The sequence below is a fragment of the Dermacentor andersoni genome, chromosome 3, assembly GCF_023375885.2.
Source record: "Dermacentor andersoni chromosome 3, qqDerAnde1_hic_scaffold, whole genome shotgun sequence".
Lineage (NCBI taxonomy): Eukaryota > Metazoa > Arthropoda > Arachnida > Ixodida > Ixodidae > Dermacentor > Dermacentor andersoni.
The window spans coordinates 23,193,776-23,212,721 of NC_092816.1; the positions used below are offsets into that span (position 1 = coordinate 23,193,776).

At 48.4% G+C, this 18,946-nt stretch overlaps 1 protein-coding gene across 1 annotated transcript in view; it reads right to left on the minus strand.

The window, feature by feature from the left end:
* The window catches only part of LOC126518996 (neuronal acetylcholine receptor subunit alpha-7-like), a 353,751-nt gene extending 337,658 nt beyond the window's left edge, over positions 1 to 16,093 (minus strand). Inside the window, exon 1 of the mRNA XM_050168610.3 lies at positions 15,198 to 16,093. Within this exon, the coding sequence (XP_050024567.1) occupies positions 15,198 to 15,288 (91 nt within the window). The 5' untranslated portion in view covers positions 15,289 to 16,093. The remainder of the gene's footprint in view (positions 1 to 15,197) is intronic.
* Positions 16,094 to 18,946: the final 2,853 nt, after the last annotated feature.

Genomic DNA, 18,946 nt, shown 5'->3' on the forward strand with positions numbered 1-18,946 from the left:
ACTGACTCAGAACGAAATCTCAGGATGACGCTTTCGTAATAGTTATTTTCAAAATGTGTGAAAATCTGTTTAAAAGTGTGTTCCAGTTACCCTAGGGCTTCAATGAACAAAAAAAAATGTTTTCTTTAAATGTCGCAGTTTCACCCGAAAGCCGAAGCATCGATTGCGATAGCAAATTAGTGGACAGCTATATGAAGTAAGAATAGTAGTTTTATCGGCCATATCAACTTGTAAATATGGGCATACTAAATAAATTAACAAGCATGGTGTCACGGGCGCACAAGCAAACATAAATACATCTAACTCGATGACCGCGGAAACTCGCTGTCAAACGCTGGCGTGAGGAAACGCGAACGAAGTGACATTCGTGCTGGCTATCGCTTCAACGCAGGGTGGGCGCCTAGAACACGCAACATGCACAATGCTACGAGCCACCGACGCACCTATAGACTCTGCCCCCAAAGCAGATCAGTCTCAAGATAGGGCCGCGCGACCGCGCGCCGCCTCCACATGCGCAGTTGCAGCCGCAGTAGAACAATGGCCCCTTCCTTCTCTCCCCTCCACCCCCCCGGTACTTCGCAGCGTTGGGTGCCTCTCGCGCGACGGAAGACGGCGTGCTTCCTCCCCGCTTTCGTCTCTTTCGCGCGGGCAAGAATGAGCCGCGATTGTCGGCCTCCTCGCACGTCTTCACTCGCCCATATAGCGTAAGGCGCGCGGCGACGGTGTGATTGCCCTTGGACTTTGTACGGAACCTCGCGGCGACGGCGACGCCGACGGTGGAAATGCGCTTGGACTGTCATAATAATTGCTATCGCGATAAAAATTTAATGATGGAATCGTATTAAACATTTAATTAAGCATTTTTATTTCTCGTATAACTAATGGCCGTCTTGTCGGGTAATTTAGTTCAAGTGTTAGAATTGTGCTATCTGTCACAGGTGAGTATGAAAAATATGATGCAGCTAAAGAAAAAAAAAGAGAACACCCGATATAGGATCGCAAGTACAAAAACTGAATTTGGCCCGCACTGGCAGCAACTTGTCCTTCTTTCCACTTTCGATCTTCTTTCATTTACTATGTTTATATATCAATAAAAGGGACAGTCAATTTCTTCTGGGTCTTTCCTGTTTTTATTATTATGATATTATCGGTAGATACCCGAGAGACGAGCCGCCGCGAGAACGACGACGAAGTGGGTCTGTGCCCTTGGCGCGAGTGAATGTCGGCCTGGCGCTCTGGCTCCAGTCCAGTGTAAATAGCCTGTAAATAGCCTCTTTCGTCTGTGTCTTTCTACACGTAACATTCTGGTGGAGGTCAGCGATCCCCGTCCTCGCCACGGAACTCCGAAGTGGTCGGTACATCGAGCTTGTCACCATGCCTCCCGGTGACGAGCCCGCCTCTGCAACGGCTTCGGCTGGTTCGACTGCTCCAATCGTCACGGTTACCCAACATCGCGACCCTGGTGTGTTCTCTGGCCTGGAGGGACAGGACGTTGACGAATGGATCAAGCTATATGAACATGCCAGCGCTAATAACAGTTGGGACCCAACAATTATGCTCGCCAATGTCATGTTTTATCTTGGCGGCACCCCACACGTGTGGTACCAGACGCATGACGACGATATAAACAGTTGGGACACTTTCAAAGAAAAGCTACGGGAACTGTTCGGCGACCCCATTGGCCGCAAGGTTGCCGCGAGAAAGGCTCTTGCGTCTCGTGTTCAGACATCTACAGAGCCGTACGTTTCATACATCTTCGACGTCTTGGCTCTATGTCGCAAAGCTGACGATGCTATGTCTGAATCAGATAAAGTGTCCCATGTTCTAAAAGGCATCGCCGACGACGCTTTCAATTTGCTTGTTCAAGGCGACGGCATTCTTTAATGATGGCGTCGATTGTCGAGACGTTGCCGAAAATGTCTCGACAATGCACCCATCCATACGCCCCCATCCATGAGGACGTATGGATGGGTGCCCCCATCCATACGTCCTCATGGATGGGGGCACCCAAGCTGCACGACAAACGCTCTGCGTAATTTCTACGCGATTTCCACATACCGCGCACGAATGTAGTGTTCATCAAAACTAAATGTATAGCGCCATCTCGTATGAATGCATGCAACGGAAAATTAAATATCATTTCATGATTACGCATGCAGCATTGGAGGTATGCAGGTTTGTTTCCTTGCGTTGGTGATTTTGATGCCGCGTTTTCCCCCAATGCCGCTTTCCCCCCACCATGCTCTCCACTACAAGCACGTGGGGCACGCGATGACCCGCACCCAGCTCCTTTTATCTTCCGTTTCACCGAGCGCCGTGGGAAAACAACGCAAGCTTCACTGTGCAATCTGGAATGAGAAGGAAGTTTACTGAGGTGCAACAAGGTTACCTTGGAAGTTTAAAAGGAACACACGGTACAGGTCTTGAATCACAAAGAAACTTACGCCTGCTTCCACATCCTTCACCTTTAGTTCTTGATTTATTCCGCCCCAAATTTTAATCTAATCGTGCATATTTTTGCGCTTACACGCGCACACTGTAATGCGTTTTTGCCGCTGGCCTTTATCACACGGTTAGCACTGTTATTAAGTTATTGATCGGCGAAAGAAGCGCCTAATGTTACCAAATTTATCGAACATTCTTGCCGATTCTATAGCGAAAGTGCCTTGTCTTAATCAAATTGCGCGCGCACGCGACGCGAATACTGTTGTAACCTTCTCAAATTTACACAAGGACCGGTGATCACTCTAGAATGTGCAATGGTACATTTATGATGTATAAAGAGCCGACTGATTTCACCTGTGTGATTATATTCGACGACCGACGACTGTGCTCGTCGCTATGACAGTGATTTGAGTGTTGCTTGTCATTCTGGAGAAAAGATCGTCCAATAAAGAGTTCAATTCCTAACTCGCACCCATGGTGGTGTTTAATTTGTAACCATCACCGTTAATACAACGCGACAGTATTAAACTACCCCTTTACTCAGAAGAATTTATCTCTTCTTATTCACAAGAAAAATGAATAAAAAGAAACGCGTCTTGGCAGGAATAAAAGTGGCAAGTATTCGCAAAGCGGCGAACGGGAGAAGCAGTGTGCGTCGGAGTCATTAGTCCAACGGGGAGGCGCCGCGCGATCTGCACAGTGATGGATGAGCGTCCAACACCCGTCATATAGGGTGTCCGGCTGTGTCGTGTGGAGTTATATGGCGGAAGCAGAGCACCGACCGAGTGGGTCGTCGCGTTCTTATGCGCGAGTCGAACAATGACAGATATGGTCGGTGACACAATGAGAGCAGCTGTCTCGCCCGCGGCACCACTTATCCGACCTCGCAACGACACCTTTACACACTCCTCTCCACACCACCTCGGGGATAAGAAAAGGTGCCTTAATCTATCCCAGGTGACTTCTTATTGTTATTATCATTCGTACCCGCGAATGGCGAGTTTTACTTATGTACTAGAATTTACGCGATGAATTGCAATATTATTATTATTCGGTTTGAGAACGCACTATACATAGATATACTATACCAGGGACATAGAGGGATTAAGAGAAGAAGCAGGTGGGTAACTCACACCTAGATAGGCACAACGCCAGCGTATGCACTTTAGGAGGGAGCGGATACGAACAATAATAGAAAGAAGGGAAGTAAAGAGAAAAGAAAGAACTAAGTGACAGGTCTTAAAGAGTTCAGTAAATTGACGACGAAATTAATCACTTTTGAGCACGAAACACTGATATTCTTGAAATGACCCACGGTGGTAGTGGAACAATGGATTTCGCTAGAGCCAACGTTTCAGCACGGTGACTTGTTCTCGTCAAATGCTCTGATGAACACAAGTATCCTCGTCGAAACGTTGGCAATTCAGCGACAACTATTGTTGCACTACTACTGCGGGTCATTTCAAGCCTCAAGCTTCTTGTGAACGTCTGTCTTGTTTGAATTTCAACTGCTTTAAACAAAAGCATTGTAGCGGTAACGCAACTGAAGCACGTGATCGAGAGTGTTCGAACTATTTATGTCGCTGGAGCCAATGTAGGCTACAGCGTGAGACATTCCTCGTTCGACTACTGTTGATCACTTTCAAGTCCCCATCTCCCTACGAGGTCGTGTATGTTTTCAAATGAGGTACGCGTACGCATTATATATGACAGGCTATCGTTGCCTGACAGAAAGAGAAACTCAATTAAGGCCACACTACACTTGCAGCGCTACTCGAGCACGAGGCTGCGAGGCATTCTCGAAGTACAGGGATTGTTGGGATCGTTCACTCGGCACTGCGCACGATAAGATAAGAAGAATGCAAATTGAAATGGAACGTTGCCAAATACGGGTCCGAGAGGATTATGCAGGATGCTCCGAGTTTCTCACTCGTCCCAGTTTGCTTGACGGCAGTCAGTGAACAAAGATAGCGCGGAACGCGCGAAAGCAGCCGAATACAATATGTCGAGATAAAGCCACGTATGTCAACACGAGCTCAACCCGCCGCTGCTTCCTCGCTTCAATATTAGGCGTTGTTACGCGCCGCCAGCACCGCTCATTGTTATCAAGGCAACATCGCGATACCGTGACTTGTCCCGCTATCTACACAAGCACGCACTCGGCGCAAGCCGCTTGCCACAGCATTTTTGGGCGCGTTACGGGCGTTGCTCCTTTTTTGGGACATTATATCTACCGTCGAATGCGAACAGTGTAGACGCGGTGTATTCTCAAGCCAACCCATTCCTTTCTTTCGAATATGTGGATATCGTTTTTCCCATAACTTATTTTGCAGCAGGTAAATATTATACTAAATAAATTCGGGGTTTTTACGTGTCAAAACCACGATCTCATTATGAGGCACGCCGTAGTGGGGGACTCCGGATTCATTCTGACCACCTGAGGCTCTTTAACGTGCACCTATATGTATAACTACACGGGTGTTTTTGCATTTAGCCCTCATCGAAATGCGACCGCCGTGGTCAGTATTCTGATCCCACGACCTCGGTTAGCAGAGCAATGCCAAAGCCACAATGCCACCATGGCGGCTACTTGCGTAGGTAATGGGACGATGAAGAAATGAAAGTAGGCACCGAAAGTTTGAGCAGGGGACTACCTTTTCGGTCACCCACGAGATATCATCCAAGTGATAGTAACCCAAGAGGGAATATAGAAATGCCAATGAAACTGGAGGCGTATTAAGGGTCGAATTTATTTCTTGACGCCATCTGAGGGTGTCGCCAGAACTCTCGGAGGTCCTGAGCTTTGTCAAACTCGGGCAGTCTTGCATAGCACCCCTGGCTACAAACTGAACGGCCCCTGCGTAACGGACCCAAAGTTCCCGACGGTATAAGCTGTATTCACGCAAGACGAGTCGGTCAATCAGAGCGCAGATCAGAGGGACGGCTGTGAGCTGCAACGAACAGTGCCGCTAAGCAGTTCCACTGCGGCGCCCTTGCGGGCGACGTGATTCGGTGGCACTGAGACACGTCATGCTCGTTTTCAGATTGAATCAGCGACGCGCGCCTTCCTGTGGATCATGCTAATTATACCAACTGCGAACACGGAAGTGTCCGGCATAGTGACCCAGTGCCTACAGTGTTGTCTTGCTGATTCGAATACCGATCCGAATGCCCTAACCCTTCGGGTATTCCTCCTATACCCAAACCTGCCCTTTCCTCTTGGGAGAGAGAGATAGAGAGAGAATCAACTTTTATACTGAGCCCTTAGTAAAGGTTGGTGCGCGCTGGCACCAGATGGGGTGGAACCTTCTTCTCAGGTTCCATATGCGTCCAGCAGTTCCTGGCCCCTAGCCGCCAGCGCGAGCTGGGTCGGTAGGTCGGGGCTGGACAACAAGGTCGCCCATCGCTCGGGGGGTTGGGGCTGGGGAGGGTGGGGGGTTCTTGAGCTTGGTGCACTCTGCAAGGATGTGTGCTAGATTGTCTTTTGATCGTCTGCGAAACGGGCATGAAGTGTCATGCTATGTTGGGAACATCTTGTGCAAGAGCACGGGATGCGCCAGCGACCCCGCTTGCGTGCGTCGCACGATCGTTTGCTGCATTCGGCTGAGTTGCGGATGCGGACGGGGAAGCCTACATCTGCCGCTTCTGTACATTTGCGTGATTTCTTCGTAACTTGTCATGGGGTACGGTAGCTCTGGCTCGTCCTCAGCCCGGATTGACAGTTCTCGGGCATAGTGGTCGGCGAGTGCGTTGCCTTCCACTTGCGAGTGAGCCGAGACCACCACGAGCTCAACGGCCCGTCCCGGTGATTTGCATTTGGTGAGGATCGCTAGTGCCCCGGGAGAGATGTTCCCCTTGCGGTAGCTTGCGTAGGCGGTCTGGGAGTCTGCGCTGCTCAGCACAAGCCGGCAGGAACAACAACGGCTGATCTAGCGGGCTCGCGAAGTCGCGCATCGCATTGGAGCCCTGGACTGAAGGCCCCACTCACCGAGAAAATTGCCTACTTGTTTTGCCAAATAAATGTTTTTTTTTCTCTCTCTCTCTAGCAGCTGTATTCCAGAGAGAGCGAAATGAAAAAGAAGAAAGCTTCCATACATTGCTTTTGGGGCTCATGTTAAGGAACTACAAGTAATAGAAATTATAATCCGGAGCCCAACACTCTCTCAAGGGCCGTCACTTGCGTTGGTAATTTGATATTAACGCAAAAGAAAGGCAATGCCAGCTATGGCTCCACGCATGCGCACTACACTGCCGACACACGCCTGCGGCAGAAAGGATATTCCACATCGCTGCCAAGGTGTGGTAGCGCTGGCTTACACTCCCAGGGTTCTGGTAGGAAACATAAATAACCAAGAAAGTGGATGGGAAAACAGCGCCGCGGTAGCTCAATTGGTATAGCATCGCACCCGAAATGCGAAGGTTGAGGGATCGTTCCCCACTTGCCGCAAGTTGCTTTTTCGTCCACTTTCACTTCCATTTATTTATCATTTCTTTATTTCATTTAACAAGTACAAGTAATTTCCCCTGCGCCCGCTAACGTGTGATCTGCTCATACATGGTTTCTGTCCGATGCACCTTTAGGGATTTTGTTCGCCCTTTGTCCACTTTGAAACTTGAAGCGAATCGAAGCTTTCTTTTAAATTTTTGATTTTTATTGTCTTTTTTTTTCATACCCACGCGCATATCGCGCTAAAGGTTTTTACTGTCCGTTCTCATTATAAGCGACGAAAGCGAAGAAATATGAACCCAGCGCAAATGACCTTAAATTTGGCTACTTTTTGTTAAAAAGAAAAATGCAGCGTCTTAGTAAGGATGAAGTAACCTTAATTTCTCACAGCTGCATTTTCTTTTAGTGTGCAGCGAAGTTAGTTTTATATTTCCAAGTCTCTGAATTAGAGGTTTCTCTTTTGCATTATTTGGTAATCGTTAAGGTCGCCAATCACGACTCGAAAGCGTAACAAGTTTTAGGTTTTAATTTAGCGAATTTTCAGTAACGATGAAAATGAAGGCTGGTCGTCACATGATGCCTATGAAAAAAAAATTTGCCAGAAACATCGAATAATGAATAACGTTACGTTATAACCTCCGATTCCTAATTATAGGGTGCTAGCGAAATTGCCGTACAAGCGCAATCAGAAGGACGAAGTACACAAAATGACAAAAATAAAAGCGCAATTTTGAGTGCCATACGTTAAAGAATTTGTACGTCAATTTCTTATGTTGAGACGGATTACGAGGGAAAATGAAATCCAAAGCAATAACGTAACAAAATTTTAGTTTACCGCCCTTGGAGCTTCTGAAATTTAATTGTGGCAGTCTCACATCTTCTTAATCTGATTACCACAGTGGCACAGTTCACTCTTTCTTGCGTGATTTCATTGTCTCTGCCGCATAAAGTGTTTTCTAAGTAATAACGCTGACGCAAACCACGCAAGAGTGCTTTTCTTTAGCTCACACCGCTACCTAAAAAATGATGACGGAAGAAAATACATCGATGCGAAAAAATGTGCGATTGGTTGCTTCCATCAGGACCTTTTTTTATATATATAATTATGATGCGGCCGCACTTGTTTTTTGATCGTCACTCCACTCATCAAAAAAAGATGAAGACCACGAATAAACCTCAGTTTCGCAAAAATCTGCACCAGGGGGAAATATGGCGCTGCAGTCGTTCGGTCACCGTAGAAGTCGTGGATAGTATATATTTATTCATTTGTTCGTATACCTGCAGTCGCCCACAGATCAGTATAGCAGGTGGGGTTAAGGTATTGCATATGAGAGAAAACGGGCATAAGGTAAAAACGAAATTTACAATAACAAAGAATAAAAGAAGTGCAGGACAACTCCATACCAAAAATGCAAGAAATGCAGTACTAAATATGACATGAAAAAGCGATAAACTGTACGAGGAGAGCATCAGATGAATTTGTGTAGGATATAAGCGGGTGAGTCATTGTGAAAGCGCGTTGCAGTTTTATTAAATGTCATTTGTGGCGTGACTGTGCTGCGTGCTTGGACTCACGAGGAGCAGGTAAGTGGTTTGTACCTGTGCACATACGTCGTTTCATTGCGTAATATTTCGTGAATAAGAATACTACCACGCGTGTCACTAAACCTGAACGGCGTTCGGTAAGCAATACTCACGGCTATTTTCTTTTTTGTGAGCTATACAACTGCTCTCGTTAGTGACGCCCTGAATTCCTTTGAATTGGAGAAAAATTTCTAGCTTTGCAAAGATTTTACTACACTGCGGACACAACAGTGAGCTACATGAGCATACGCAATGCACTTCTGTTTACTGATTTTAACAACTGAAGTTCACCGAGAGATTCAGTACTTGCTCTAGTACTTAAGGTCTAAATTACTGATTATATCCATGCCACGATTTTTCTGGCAGAAAACTTCAAATAGGTTACTTAAGGATCCGCGAGGTCATTCGAAGCCTGAAGTACGAAGTTTAGGCAAATCCATGTGCTGCCCATAGTTCACTTGGGGGATGAAGCACCTCCGACGAAATCCGCACAGGCTACTAGCGAAAAAATTCCCAATGTGGTTTTTAAAGTCATAAGACGGCAGATGCATCGAAACACACTCTGCGATTAAAATTTGATGAAACCGGATAAAGTGCTCCCCCTCCCTCCTCGCCCCCCCCCCCCTCCTCATGGATAAGCTCTCAATATATTAACGCCGCTGGCAATATGCCAGCGCTCATGTTGTTTTTGTTTCCAGTTTCTTCCTTTGTAGATAGTCGCCGCCACAAGGGACCCTTATGTGACGTCACTCTACCGATCACTTACATCTACACTAGAAGAAAAATTGGCACCATCTGGAGCTGATGTTGTCCTTAAGCGACATTCGTCATCTATTTTGCGCGCATTTATTATCGTGCATTTATATGCGTGCATTTTATGCGCGTATGAGCCTGACGTAGCATTCCTGACAAGAACTTAGCGAGCACAAAGTAAAAGAAAGGAAATGCAGGCAAGATGATTATTGTTCGGCGACGAGATAAGCTCTAAAGGGTGTAGAGAAATTTTAGAGTACAACACGCCAGAAGTCACGAGGCCGCCTTGGACAAAATAGGTTCACCTATCGAAACGTCGGCCAGCCTGTCTCGGGCACTTTATTGCGGTTCATCTAACTCTACCGTATTATATATGAACATGTATGGAGCAAGAATATACAACCGCACGTAAATACTTTCCGCCTCACTGCCAGTTATGAAAAGGAGGGCGTAATTTCCCGCCACGTTTTATCGATCGCCGAGCTATTCACTATTGTCGCGTGCAAATATAGGGGCACGTGCGAGATGACAGCACAAGGGACTCGAAACTAAGTAAGTGCGGAATTCATGCGCAGCTGAAACGGCTGCGAATCGAAGGCGGCTGCTGTGCATGACCGGGCGTTATTTACACTGCCGGCGACGAGACAGGGTTCGAGCATCTTTGCTGAGCAGACTGCCTGATTCCTTCGGACAGATTGCAGATAAAGCACGACATGGCGGTGACTCGCTGAATGCGCTAGCGATGATGGCCTGATGACGTTGCTGTCATGCTTAAGAGAGAGAGGGTGTACAACTTAGCGTATTATTATTATTATTATTATTATTATTATTATTATTATTATTATTACTTGGGGCCGGTTGTAACACTATTAGAACTCGCAGCGGTGGCTCGGTGGCTCAGCAGCTATTGCCTTTTACCGCTAAGAATGAAGTGGTGGGTTCCATAGATCTAGCCGCCGCGTCCGCATTATGACGAGTGCGGAAGAAGAAAGAGCTCGTGCACCGTGGCGCCACGCCTACATCAAGCTCTTATTAGAAAACCCTCTCTCTCTCTCTCTCTCTCTCTCTCTCTCTCTCTCTCTCTCTCTCTCTCTCTCTCTATTTTCTCTTCTCTCACCTACTGCGCGTAAGCTGCTTTCAGAAGCGAAACGCCGTCGGTAATAAATTATTAGGTTCCTTCGCCTACTTTCCCGGGTTTCGCGTGGCCGTCTGGCAACTGCTGGGTTGGAAAGAGAAGTTTAATAGAATTAACGGAACATCTCGGAATCAACAAAGCTCAGCGATTCGCGACAGTGAAGTGACAAGAGACATGAAAATAAAGAGTTCTCAAAAGCAACTAACAGAAATAAACTTAGAAGTACAGTCCATATGGCTCGCAAACCGTTTGTAGGATGGTCCAGAAATAAAATGCCCGTCGGGCGCAAACAGTAGATTCAAAGACAGTCAACAAGGAAACTGGTCACCGACACAAAAATATAGTCGCTGTCTCGGCGGATATATTTGCAGACATTCATAGGTTAAGACATATCGGCTGGTTCATAAGGAGGGTAATGAGGTCTAGGATTCACTTCAACTTGAAGAGAGAAAAACTAAAATTGGTCAAGAAGAAACAGGCCAACTTAGACGCAGCAAGGGTAAAAGCAGACCAATTCAGGCTGGTACTTGCAAAAATACGCAGCCTTAGAACAGCGAGATGAAGATCACATAGAAGTAATGATTGAAACAGCAACTAGGCCGACTTCACAAGCAATCAATACGTAAGCTTTCCCAAGTAACGAAGGACCTAATAAAGAAACGACAAAGAATGAAAGTGTCCAACTCAAGAGATCACACAGAATTCGTGGAACTGTCAGAAATGATCAACAAGGAAAAAATAAGAGATATTCGAATTTATAACTTAAGAAAGACTCAGGAAGCAGTAAACATTGGATCAAGCATGAAATCAGTGAGAAGAAAACTTGGCCGACAAGCCAAGATATATGCACTGAAAAGTAAACAGAGTAATATCATCAACAATTTCGAAGATATAGTAAAAGCAGCGGCAGAATTCTATAGTGACCTGTACATTACCCAGAGCAGCTACGATATATCTCTTCGAAGTAGTAATGAACAAGTTATATCTCCATATATAACTATCTATGAAGTTAAAAGGGCCTTGCCAACATGAAACGAGGAAAAGCGGCAGGAGAAGATGGAATAACAGTCGATTTAATCAAAGATGGAAGAGACATAATGCTTAGAAAACTGTCGGCTCTTTATACGAAGTGTCTACCGACTGCAAGGGTCCCAGAAAACTGGAAGAATGTAAACATTATAGTAATCCACAAAACTGGAGACGTTAAATAATGGAACAATTATAGGCCCATTAGCTTACTTCCAGTATTGTGTAGAATATTCACCAAGATAATTTTCAATAGGATAAGGGCAACCCTAGAATTGAGTCAACCAAGAGAACAGGCTGGCTTCACGAAGAAATACGCTACAATGGATCACATCCATGTCATCAAACAGGTAATCGAGTAATCCGCAGAGTACAATCAGCCTCTATATATAGCTGTCATAAATTACGAAAAGGCATTTGATTCAGTAGAAATACCAGCAGTCATAAAGGCATTAAGTAATCAAGGCGTACAGGAGGCTTGCGCAAATATCTTGGAAATTATCCACAGAGATTCCACAGCTACTTTAGTTCTCCACAAGAAAAGTAGAAAGATGCCTAGAAAGAAAGGGGTCAGGCAAGGAGACACAATCTCTTCAATGCTATTCGGTGCATGCTTGGAAGAAGTATTCAAGCTATTAAACTGGGGAAGGCTTAGCAGCAAGGAGCAACGGCAAATCTCTCGGCAACCTCCGGTTTGCAGTTGTCCTGTTCCGTAACGCTGGGGAGACGAGTTACAACAAATGATTGAGACCTTAACAGAGAGAGTGTAAAAGTGTGGTTGAAGAGTAATATGCAGATGACAAAGATAATGATCAATAGCCGGGCAAGGGAACAAGAATTCAGGATCGCCGAAAGTTATATGGAACTACCAGCGAAGTGACTTATACAGTCTTTGTATGCTAACGAAGTATGCATGTGTATTTATATGCATTATTAACTTCTCACATAATACCTTTACATATAAATGTCGGCTCACATAAAACGTTAGAGCGCACCGATTTCTTGAATGAATGGCAAACTACATTTAACGAATTCTTCGTTTTACTTATGTCTTCGATTTAATCGCTTGGTATTTGCCACTGGGTTCTTCTTGGCCATTTGTCCACGATAAGCGCGTCCCATTACGTACGATTTCTAGATAAAACAAGAAGAAATTACGGTTAATCCCATTACTCCAATTCTATATTCAGTTTACTTTGATTTAGTCATTCGGTGTGTTCTATTGGAGCTGCGCGCTATTACTTGTTGCATCGAATGAAAGTAAACAAAATTGTATGCATCGCTTACAGAATCGAATCCGGGGGTATTACGTGCCAAAACCACGAGTTGATTATGAGGCACGCCATAGTGTGGTAGTGCGAATTAATTTTGCCCACCAGGAGATCTTTAATGTGCCCCCAATGCACGGGACATGAGCGTTTTTGTATTTGGCCGCCATCGAAATGCGGCCGCCGCGGCCGGGATTTGATTCCGCGACCTCGTGCTTAGCAGCGCTGCACCATAGCCGCTAAGCCAACGCGGCGGGTGTATCGCCGTTAGTTGTAAAGCGTTTAATTAAATGGTCTTCTAAAGCTCCGCTTGGCATACATTACAACATGTGAATTGGATCCGCAAAAATTTTTACCAGCCGCGGTGGCTTAGCGCCTATGGTGCTGCTCTACTAAGCCAGAGGTCGCGGGATCAAATCCCGGCCGCGGCGGACGCATTTCGATGGAGGCGAAATTCAAAAACGCCCGTGCCCCGTGCGTTGAGGGCACGTCGAGGATCCGCTGGGGGTAAAAATTAATCCGGAGTCCCCACTACGGTGTGCCTTATAATCAAATAGTGGTTTTGGCACGTAAAACCCGGGAATTGAATTCTGCAAAATCTGTAGTAAGACGACTTCACAGATCACAAATGCTTGTCAAGGGCAGCGTATACCGCGTTTTCTGCAAAGAGCTCTATGCGCGTCTAAAAATGTAACGCGGTTATATGATATAAGTCCATATGCACGCGAAGTGGTGGAACTTCAAATACACGGTGCTCTCAATTTGAACTTTGTTAATGGCATGTTCGTACACGAAAGCAACATTTCTTGTTCTTTTTTGTACTTTTTGCGACACTGAACAGGAATTCAAAGCAGTTTAATGCAACACTCCTTGTGCTGATGTGTCTGCACAACTTAAAAGAACTGTACCTGCGATGGAGATGTCCAAGCCCTCTGCTAAGGCCTATAAGTACGCCCGGATCGGTAAAGCCATTCAAGAAGCATTCCGAAATGCCACACGTAAGCGCAAAGCTCAAAATGAGCTCGTGTTTGGTGCAAGGTGGGAGACCGGGCTAGCTGGTATTCCATGCTGATGTAACCCGTACAAGAGTGGACACGAGACAATAGCAAGGCGACAAGGACAAGCGCTGATCAGCGCTTGTCCTTGTCGCCTTGCTATTGTCCCGTGTCCACTCTTGTGCTGGTTACATCAGTCGTCTTTGGTGTCTGTACGTATCGTACAACCCAGCCGAACAGAACTGATGCGCAAAAAAGTAAATAGAAACATCACCGACGTATCAGGTGCGAAAAGTCCGATTCGGTGCCGCAAAAGGAACACGAGTTCATGACGAGGTCGTGGGTTCGATCGCATTTTAATGGGAGCAGAAAGCTACCTGGTGCGCGGCCAGCAATACTATATGGTCGAAATTAATCCGGCACACTTCCACAAGTGCGCTTTATAGCGTTTAACCCCGCGAGTCTATCAACGAAAGAAGGTGCACTTATTGTATTCACGTGTAAGCCTAAGTTTCCATCATCACTCACGCGCCGCTGTCGACGAGAAGCAATGGCGATAAACGTAGAGCGAGCAGAAGGGCCGTGAAGAATGACGCGGGGTGATTAATGCGACGGTGGTGGCGTGCCGCACCACCGCCCGCTCCCCCCCCCCCCCCCCTTTCTTTTTTATGTCTGCTTCGTCACCTTTCCGTGGCTCGCAATCCCGCTAGCGTTGTTCGCCGACCAAGGAGTGCGATGCGTAAATTCAAACCCGAATCGGTAGCACTCTGGATCAGATTTCTTATTCGCGATGGAGAGCACGACGTGGCATGTGTGCTCACAATCAGCCGCTTCAAATTCCGTGGCTCCATTACTCGTGTCCGAAAGTGAGTTACGCCGGTATGGCATACATTTTTCGTCCTGTAGAAACACTCAGAGTAGGGGACGAGTTGGCGACTCGCGCGGGGTGGCACCGCAACTCACGTGCCGAAAGTATAGTGTGCATGCGAGCGCAGCGTTCGGTCAGCAAAGACCTGGCGTGTTTCAACTAGTTCCGGGCACAGTCGCTCCTAGCGAAACAACTCAGCGACGCTCGCTCGTTATCTCCGCGTGTTAATCTAAGGCCTCATCCGGACTTGAGCCTCACCAAGCAGTACACAGCCATCGGTCCTCGTGTACTTTCCTGCTACTGCACTTCCAAGGTCCGGTGGATAGGGGGCGCGCGAATCACCGCAACAATTTTGCTCCGGTAAGCATTGCGCACGAAGAGTATGTTGCGGCACACCGGCTCGCGGTCCCGATTTCGGTAGAATTGTGCCGGCGAGTGATGCAGGAATGAGCGGCAACGATAGCGCAGCACACCTGGAACGGCTCGCGACGCTTCGTCGATCTTCTGTCGCCAGCAGACGTAACCTGTACAGGCCGTAGTAGCACACCCGACACGTTGAGTACCTCTGCGTAGTACAGACACTGCCGAGCTGCTCGCCAGCTAGCAAGTGAAAGGCAGGGGAGGTCCACGTCTCCCGTTAGGGTTTGAAGACAGCGAGGAAAGGCGCTGGACTCACCCTGCGGCACGGTGAGCAGCACGGCGATCCATAGCAGGTTGGCGCAGAAGCCCAGCTGCAGGGGGGTCAGCCCTCCGTTGCCGGGGCGCATGGTCCGCGTCGTCGTGCGCCGCGAGCGGTGGGCCTGCCGTGCGAGGCCTCCTCCAGCTGCTGCCGCCGCCGAGAAGCAACAGGCGGCCGCGGCGGCGCGTGAGCGCGGCGTCAGCACAGCAGCAGCAGCCGGCGGCAGTGGCCGGCAGCGGCGACAACAGGTGCCGCCGCCGCCTCCGTCTTCTTCGCCGCAGCGGCGGGTGAGGGTGCAAGCAGCAGCGCGGGGGGCCCGGCTCCAGAGCAGGGCCCCGGGCTCGAGCCGCCGCCGCTCATCGGCCCCGCGTTGGGCGGCCTGGTCGCGTCGTCGTCGTCGTCTCAACGCTGGGCGCCGCCGCCGCCACCGCCTCCTCGCGTGGCTTCGCCGCTCGAGAGCGCCGCGACGCTGCCGCGTCCGACCACGGCTCGGCGCGCGCGTTCGCCCGGGCCCGCGGCGCGGCGCTGGACCGCGGGCGCATGCGCTCCTCCCGAGGCGCGCGCGCCGGCGCCTGCGAAGGGGGACCTCGTGCACTGCTGGTCTTGTTTCGATACCGGGGGTTTACGGGGCACTGGGTCGAGCCACCTCGTCAGCAGACGGCGACGACTGCGTCCAACGTGAAGGTGCGACGGATATAGACAATGACGAGACAGTGCAGTCATGATTGTCTGTCGGCTTTGCGCGCCAAGGGACTCGTCACTGCTGTCCTCTTCCCAGAACGTCAAGCAGCAGTGCACGACAGCCTAATAAAACCGCTTCCTACTTGTAAGGCTGAGCACTAGCTTTGCGTGTTATGCTTAATTAAACTTGCTCCTGGAAATGTGACGCCTGCTGTTCGACAGATAATCGCACAAAACTCTCTATTTCGCCGCACTGATTATCAACTCATGAATCAGTGGTTCTTATATACTAGATGTGAGTTGTAAGAGATGTGGCGGGAAATGGCTGTTCCGTAGCGTCGCGATTTTTTTAAAAAATTGCGCGCCAAACGGAGATTGAACCCAGGTACATCGTTCTCTGACATCGTTCTCTGACAACGTCTTGCGTATCTCTTGCCTGGTGCAAATTATGTTACATCTTTTTCTTCCTTTTTATTGCGTTACGTTCATTTGTGTGAAAGTTTGCTAACCTTGCGTGACCTTTTTGTTTGCCTGCCAAATTGAGAAGGTGTGTGGCGCTGTGGAGCAAGAAATTTATAGAACAGTGCGTTTTTTCTTTTTTACAGCGGACCTGTATACCCCTACCATCGAGGGAAATTTTCATGTCGGTGGCGTGGTAAGCAAAAAACTTCCCATACGTGGACCGATCCCGAAGACAGTGCAATACCGGCCCGACCCGCGGCGGAGGTGAAGAAAGCACTAAGCACTCCCTATAAGTGGGCCGATCCCGAAGACAGTGCAATACCGGTCCGACCCGCGGCGGAGGTGAAGAAAGCACTAAGCACTCCCTATAAGTGGGCCGATCCCGAAGACAGTGCAATACCGGCCCGACCCGCGGCGGAGGTGAAGAAAGCACTAAGCACTCCCTATAAGTGGGCCGATCCCGAAGACAGTGCAATACCGGCCCGACCCGCGGCGGAGGTGAAGAAAGCACTAAGCACTCCCTATAAGTGGGCCGATCCCGAAGACAGTGCAATACCGGCCCGACCCGCGGCGGAGGTGAAGAAAGCACTAAGCACTCCCTATACGTGGGCCGATCCCGAAAATAGTGCAATACTGGCCCGACCCGGCGGAGTTGAAGCAAGCGTTAAGCACTCCCCATACGTGGACCGATCCCGAAGATAGTGAAATACCGGTCCGACCCGCGGCGGAGGTGAAGCAGGCGTTAAGCACTCCCTATACGCGGGCCGATCCCAAAGACAGTGCAATGCCGGCCCTACCCGCGGTGGAGGTGAAGCAAACGTTGAGCACTCCCCATACGTGGGCCGATCCCGAAAGTAGTGAAATAGCGGCCGTTCCCGCGGCGGAGGTGCAGTTCGCCATTAAGACATTGCAGCTCAGTTTCGACCCAGAGGAGCAGCTCTGGGCCTTCCGGATGGCCGAAGACGCCGCCAGAAAGCAAGGACTGGCCGCCGTCTGAGGAAGTGGGGGATCCTCCTCTTTCTGGTCCTGTCGTCTAGCGCTGTCTGAATTTTATTTTTACCATCTCATGAAGACCATACAACGGGCCTCATTAGAGGTGGTTTCTGCGTTGCTGGTACGGATGCTGTTAACCTAATCGGCATTGCTGGCCATCATTCCGCCTGAGCATGCCGTACTCACTACCAATCGTCCGTTAGTTCACAAACGTGCAATAGCACCAAATTATACTGCACGTTCTTTCGTACTACGTAGGATCTACTTATGGAGAAATAAATATGTGATCTAGATTTGACAGGGGATAGGCCCGTCCGTCCGTCCGTCCGTCCGTCCGTCCGTCCGTCCGTCCGTCCGTCCGTCCGTCCGTCCGTCCGTCCGTCCGTCCGTCCGTCCGTCCTTCCTTCCGTCCGTCCGTCCGTCCGTCCGTCCGTCCGTCCGTCCGTCCGTCTGTCCGTCCGTCTGTCTGTCTGTCTGTCTGTCTGTCTGTCTGTCTGTGTGTCTGTGAATTACTTTTCCATCTCCTATGCCCATCTCCTACCTTGTTATAGACATATGCGAGACATGCCGATATCTCCAGTCTTGCCACCCTTCATCTATTTGTAACGTTTCGCTGGATCCTTTCGTCAGCAGTTATCCAATGACAAAGCAAATCGAAGTAAATATTGATCGAGCCCGGTATCGAACCGCAGATTCTATGGTTGGCGGGACCAGGGCTGTATCAACAATACTAACATAACATGGGAACCCGTGCGTGCTGCTTGCGAAATGTGACGTGAATGGACTCAGTGGAATATTGGTGGCGGAGGGGTAGCATGAAACACATAGGCCGGTGCAAAGTAAGTGTTCCTCTCGCTCACTTTATTCCTTTCTTATCATCAATCGCTCACGATTGGCCGGCCCTTGTGACAACCTGCCACTGACGCTAGCGCGGAAAGGAAATTAATTGGAATAGCATCGCCACATTATCGCATCTATTATGTCGGCAATTCTCACAGTAAAGGTCCGTTAACGAGAAAAAAGAATAATGTAACACTTATGCGTTAGCTCACTCACCTCACTCTCATCCACAGCCTGAAAAATTTTCCCTCCATCCCTCGCCCTCATGTTGAAACCATCTATCTCTTACCTTCTGTTGGCTTCAATTTCAAATAAAACATTTACTGAGCTTACTTTTCAAATATGATTGCCTGCAGTGCCATCCCAATTGTCGAAGCGTGCCGCATTGCTTTTCTTGTAGGGACGTTGACTAAACATAAAGATTAAGGCGTCCGCAATGCTCACTAAGCGACCATCACACCTAAGGCCTATTTTTTTTTCTTTTCTTACTAGCAGAAAGTGCACTTTTTAACGTGGCAGTCAATAGGCGAAACAAAGCCCGGCACGATATTTTTTGCAATCGATAGGCTGAGCTTCGTATTTTATCTCATAAGGTGCATGGATGTGTAATCCACGATGTCCTCGCGACAGCCTTAGACAGTCACGTATGAGCTCCCTATTTTATCTCATGGGCTGCATGCATGTGTAATCCACGAAGTCCTCGTCACAGCCTTAGACAGTCGCGTTTCATCGCTAGGTGCACTGTAGAATAAACACTGTGTATCACACCA